At 48.2% G+C, this 4,874-nt stretch overlaps 1 protein-coding gene across 1 annotated transcript; it reads right to left on the bottom strand.

Annotated features, from left to right (window-relative positions):
• Positions 1–863: 863 nt before the first annotated feature.
• On the bottom strand, positions 864–4,266 carry LOC141834730 (ABC transporter G family member 25-like). The gene is made up of 4 exons (XM_074722075.1): positions 4,076–4,266; positions 3,148–3,979; positions 2,129–2,266; positions 864–2,049 (listed from the first exon to the last, which is right to left on the bottom strand). Exons 1-4 carry the CDS (start codon positions 4,166–4,168, stop codon positions 1,226–1,228), a joined length of 1,887 nt encoding a protein of 628 aa, XP_074578176.1. The 5' UTR covers positions 4,169–4,266; the 3' UTR covers positions 864–1,225.
• Between the last annotated feature and the right edge of the window lie 608 nt (positions 4,267–4,874).

Below are 4,874 nucleotides of genomic sequence, written 5' to 3'. Positions count from 1 at the left end.
ATCCTTCTGTATTTTCAATAAACGATACACACTCTTTTTCAACGGTAGGGCCTAATCAAATCAACCTACCTACGCTTTAATTTTAAGAACATTGTTCTCTAGTGTTAATATCATATTATTTTCCTTTCACATCAAATCTTTCTAGATGAATCATATAGATAGATATCCTCTTTTTTAATTCCGTTTAGCCCCTTAAATTCCGCTAAACTCACATGTACTTTATTCAAAATACTTTTCACACATTGTTTCTTAGATATTTCTTACGTTTAGGAAGTTCCACCAAGAAGTTAATTCTGTATTGTAGCATTACCATTGTGATTTATCTTTATGATACTTCACATCTTCTTGATACTCTCTTGCTCTCCTCTTTAGTACGATGAGTTCTTTGTTTGCACTGGAATATTCAAAAGATGGTTAATAAAAGAAGAATGAAACTTGTTAGGGGAACTTTGATTTACATTGCCTTCAATGAGCTAGTTTTACCTCTGTAAGTTCTGTCATAATCCATATCGATCATGTAGAAATAGACTACCACAAGTCATTTTCTTGAGGTCACTCTTTCCATTAAATGACACGGGAAAAAATGAACTGCACGCGACTAAAGGAGAACAAATCATTGACGCAATATGTTCATCATCCTTCAGCAGGAAGAAAAGCATTCAAATGAATTATTGTGTGCTGATGTAAAAGGATCCTTTGCAATCTTTTGTTTTTTCTTTTGTTTCTTTTGTTTGTTTTGATGGGCACATTTTCAAATCCATAAGGAAAATAACAAAAGACCTTGCTGAGATCAACTTATTCCTCCATGTTTAGGCAGTGACAGAAGAGGAACAGATTAAAGAAAAGCTGGGGGATTCTGTCAATTTAGTTGGAAGGATAAGCTGAAGGATCTCCTTTAACATGTTGAGTTGAACAAATACTGCTGTGTTCCACCATCTAAAGTGATCGAACATCGAACATGATGAAGTAAGTACAACCTTTCTTATTTTAAGTCCTGTGGACAAATTCTGTGTGAGCTGAAAGGAAAGCAGACGCTTGTGCCTTCCTTTCAGCGTACAAACACCAAGCAATGGATTGGATATGCTTGTTAGCGTCGAACAGCATGCATTAAATATACAATTGCTCCTCAGCTCGCATTTAATTAAACCTTTTTGTGACCTCTAAAATTTATTGAAGTAGAAGATTAAAGGAAGGCAGGAGTGAGAATCCCTGCTCTGTTCCTCCATCAAGCCTTGATGCGCCTGAGAGCTATGTAGGCCAAGACTCTGTACCCCACGAGCATGACGACCAGTGCCACAACGCACATCGAGGAATCGATTCGCGTTCCGTAGTGTGTCGACGATCCGAGGAAGTAGTCCATTTCGTGGCCTCTGTACTGGATATTGATGAGAAGCTTGTAGCCGTAGAAGGTGAAGGAGACGTACTTGACCCACGCCAAGCAACTGGGGATGTGCTGCACGTAGAACCCACCGGTGAGCAAGAACGCCAGCATCGTCACCGTCGATATCGTCGACGCCTGCTTCGAATCCATGATCGCCGCCCCCAGCGCCAGCCCCAGGCCTTGCGCCACCAGCACGTAGCCGAGGATGACGGCGAGCGTGAGCAGGAACGCCGCCGGCTCCGTCCGCAGCCCCGCCATCCAATAGAGTATCAGGGTGAAGACTGTGGGAAGGATGAGCTCCATCGGGAGGTCGCCGGCGGTGCGCGCCATGAAGTAGGAGGAGAGGCTGTACATGCCCGAGGCGCGCTCCTTGAGGAAGATGGCGCGATCCTGCGGGAATGTGAAGACGGAGTTGAAGGAGGGGAAGACGCCCCAGAAGATGCTGATGAAGAAGAGGAGGCCGAGCCGGTCCTGGACGTCGCTGAGGCTCGAGTGCCACCACATCGACCCCGAGAGCACCGCGGCCGCCATCACTTGCACGACTCGGAGGGTGTTGAAGGACTCGTGGCGCCTCTCCTTGAGGCTCCGGCGGAGGAGGATGCTGAACTGGCTAAACCAGCTAATTCTGCTCTTGTCTTTCTTCTCCTTCTCAGTGAACAATTCTCTACCTGTTACACGATCACTAGATACGCTCAGCAATCTAAAAAAAAATCCCAATTTGCACGAAACGATCGAGCAGACGCTTACCGCTCTGGTTTGCATCTCTAGCTGCACCAGTCAACCGGCCTTTGACTTTTGGTGCCAACACTTGGTTGTAAGATGCGATTAGAGATTGCTTGACATTTGACTTCTCTGCATCCACTTGATACTCTGTTTGACTGATGCCTGCAACAAGAATGCGCAGGTTAGATTCTGACGTGGATGCTAAACCTGGAATTGCGCAAGTACGATACATTTTTAGAAAGAAAAAACAAAACATGTAAAATATTGAGAACCTAAGGGTACGCTGAATGATTGAGATGGATTATATTTCAAATCATAGTTTGGAAGTCAAACTTAGGGGCCCGACTAAGTCAAAGATAGCTAAAGCGAAGCCAAAAAGCGAGCTCTGCTTTTCTCTGTTCACCAGACACCTGTATCATTTAGTGAGGCCGCCATTATTCTCCCACTCTGTATCCGCTGAGTGGGAATGAACGAAAGACATCCAACCAAAACCAACGCGAAAAAGCAACTGGATAATCGAACGCATTACGCTCGCTTATTTTTTCTGAGCCAACAGAGAGAACCAGAGGACACCTTTCGTCCTAAACAATCTGAGCACAGCATCTGCCAGTCGATTTTCAAGAAATGCAGCAGGATCTCGGCATCAGCCTTTGGCATTTCAGCATGCAGTATTTTTAGATCGTATGTGGCCACGATCTAAAAAGCAAATCTAGCACCAGTTTGGAGATCAATTGTTCTTTGACTTCTCGAGTGCTAGCTCGTTGTTATTTACATCAGAATAAGGACAATATCTTTCAGAATAGAATAGCGAAAGAACGAACGGCCAGATGGTTGTGATTCCAATAATACATCTCTCCTTTTTCTTTCAGCACAATCGAACTGTTGCTGTCTCCACTGACGCTAGTTAGTTTCCACTTTCCTCTATCACTACGACATCAAACACTTTCTCCGATTCTAATTCTCGGTAAATTCTCAGGTAATTTAACGTGTTAAAAAAAATTGCAGTAGTAGGGAGGGTTGAAGAAATGGAGAAGTGTACTGACCGTTGGCTAAGTCGAGCATGAAGTCGGCGGGGTTAACGTGGAACTTTGGAGGAAAGCCGACGGTGGCAAAGTAGTCCATGGCGTCTTTGGCCTTGCCGGAGTACAAACAATTGCCCTCCGAGAGGAGAAGCACCGAGTCGAACATCTGGTAGACGCGGCTGGCCGGCTGGTGAATCGACGTTATCACCGTCCTCCCCTTCCTGGCCAGGCCGCCGAGGGTGGCCACCAGCTTGCTAGCCGCCGTGGAGTCCAGCCCCGAGGTGGGCTCGTCGAGGACCAGAAGGCTCGGGTTCACCAGCATCTCGTGGCCGATGCTGACCCGCTTCCTCTCCCCGCCGGAGATGCCCCGCACGAAGGGTCCACCCACAGCCGTGTCCGCGCACTTGCTCAGCCCCAGCTCCGCCATCACCGCCTCCACCGCCGACGCCTTCTCCGCCTTCGACAGCGTCCGCGGCAGGCGGAGAATGGCGCAGAACAGCAGCGTCTCCCTCACCGTCAAATGCGGGTACAGCACGTCGTCCTGCGTCACGAAGCCGGTCAGTCGCAGAGCCGGCCGCGCGAGCCGGCGGCCGTTGGCGAGCACCGCGCCCGAGTGCTTCCCCTGCATCCGGCCGGCGAGGATGCTTAAAAGAGTAGACTTTCCGCTCCCGGAAGGGCCAAGAACAGCGAGCAACTCGCCGGGAGACACCATGCCGCTTATGCCGTTAAGTATAATCCTCTCCTCAGAAGCAGATCCGTCTCCGCTGCCGCCGGTGCTCAACATGCGCTTGAGCCCTGTGCCGCCGGTGGCCGCCAGGGGATCGAGCTTCACACGGTACGATACATCAATAAACTACATGCAACACGAACACGTACGAAAACTAATTAGCAAGATCAATCAGCCATCAAACGACCGACAAAAGTGTAGAAATCAAGCTCAAAGTGGTACTTGGAGAGTGAGAGGGAAGCAAGAGCCAGAGAGAACGGAGTCCATTCTCGGACCGACGACTCCATTCGATTCATGCTCGCGATCAGAAGGCATTTGTTTGCAGAAAAGAGAGCAAAAGAGCCAACAACTGCAGAACGGAGGCGAGAGTGCGTGGTGGTGCGGAGCGAACAGAGAAGCAGCGGCAGTGTCGCAGTGATACAAGGAAGGAGAGGCGACGAGGGGCCGAACGGGGCGGAATTTAAATAGTAAATGGAGGTGGAAGCCACGTCAAAGTTGGAGGGGCGGCCACATTCGAGCTGGTACGTGGAAGGCCCTGAGTCATTCAGGACGGACACCTGCCCCACTCAACAAAAGAAAACGAAAAAAGAAAATGAAAAATGACAAAATTCATGGAAATTAATGTGTTCAGAAGCCATCTCCTTTCCCTAATCACCATGTACCATTCCACCATCAAAGGAATGGACATGGAAAACACATGAATACTTTTACAGAAACAGATGAACCTTAAAACAGAGGCCCTAGTTCCTCACGTCTCTTGTCTCAACATCCATCCTTTGCCGTTTTCTTTCCCTTCACTTGGCTGCTGCTAGCTTCAATGGCGCAGCAGGGTCCGGAGCTGAGTAGAAAAACACTGTTAACTACCAGGCAAGGGGGAGGACGTAGGCCATTGAAGGTGTGCTGTGCCAGAACGTCTTCAGTGGCATCAATGCGTGACTTACTGCTATGGCACTCCTACGTCAGGGAATATCCAAGAGATCTGTTAATCGTATTCTTTTGGCTGAAGCTAGTCGTGTTTGAG

Source organism: Curcuma longa, chromosome 9 (genome assembly GCF_044706935.1).
Source record: "Curcuma longa cultivar G26 ecotype Majalengka, Jawa Barat chromosome 9, ITB_CL_G26_1.1, whole genome shotgun sequence".
In the NCBI taxonomy this organism is placed as follows: Eukaryota; Viridiplantae; Streptophyta; class Magnoliopsida; order Zingiberales; family Zingiberaceae; genus Curcuma; species Curcuma longa.
Note: the sequence above shows the minus strand (reverse complement) of the source record. Positions and strands in the feature narration are given on the sequence as shown.

Bases quoted from the DNA above. Each gene is read 5' to 3' on its own strand.
- LOC141834730 (XM_074722075.1), bottom strand. From the start codon at position 4,168: ATGCCTTCTGATCGCGAGCATGAATCGAATGGAGTCGTCGGTCCGAGA. The intron at 3,980-4,075 runs GTACCACTTTGA...TGTTGCATGTAG, and splicing joins GCTTCCCTCTCACTCTCCAA to TTTATTGATGTATCGTACCG. The intron at 2,267-3,147 runs GTCAGTACACTT...TTCTTGTTGCAG, and splicing joins CATGCTCGACTTAGCCAACG to GCATCAGTCAAACAGAGTAT.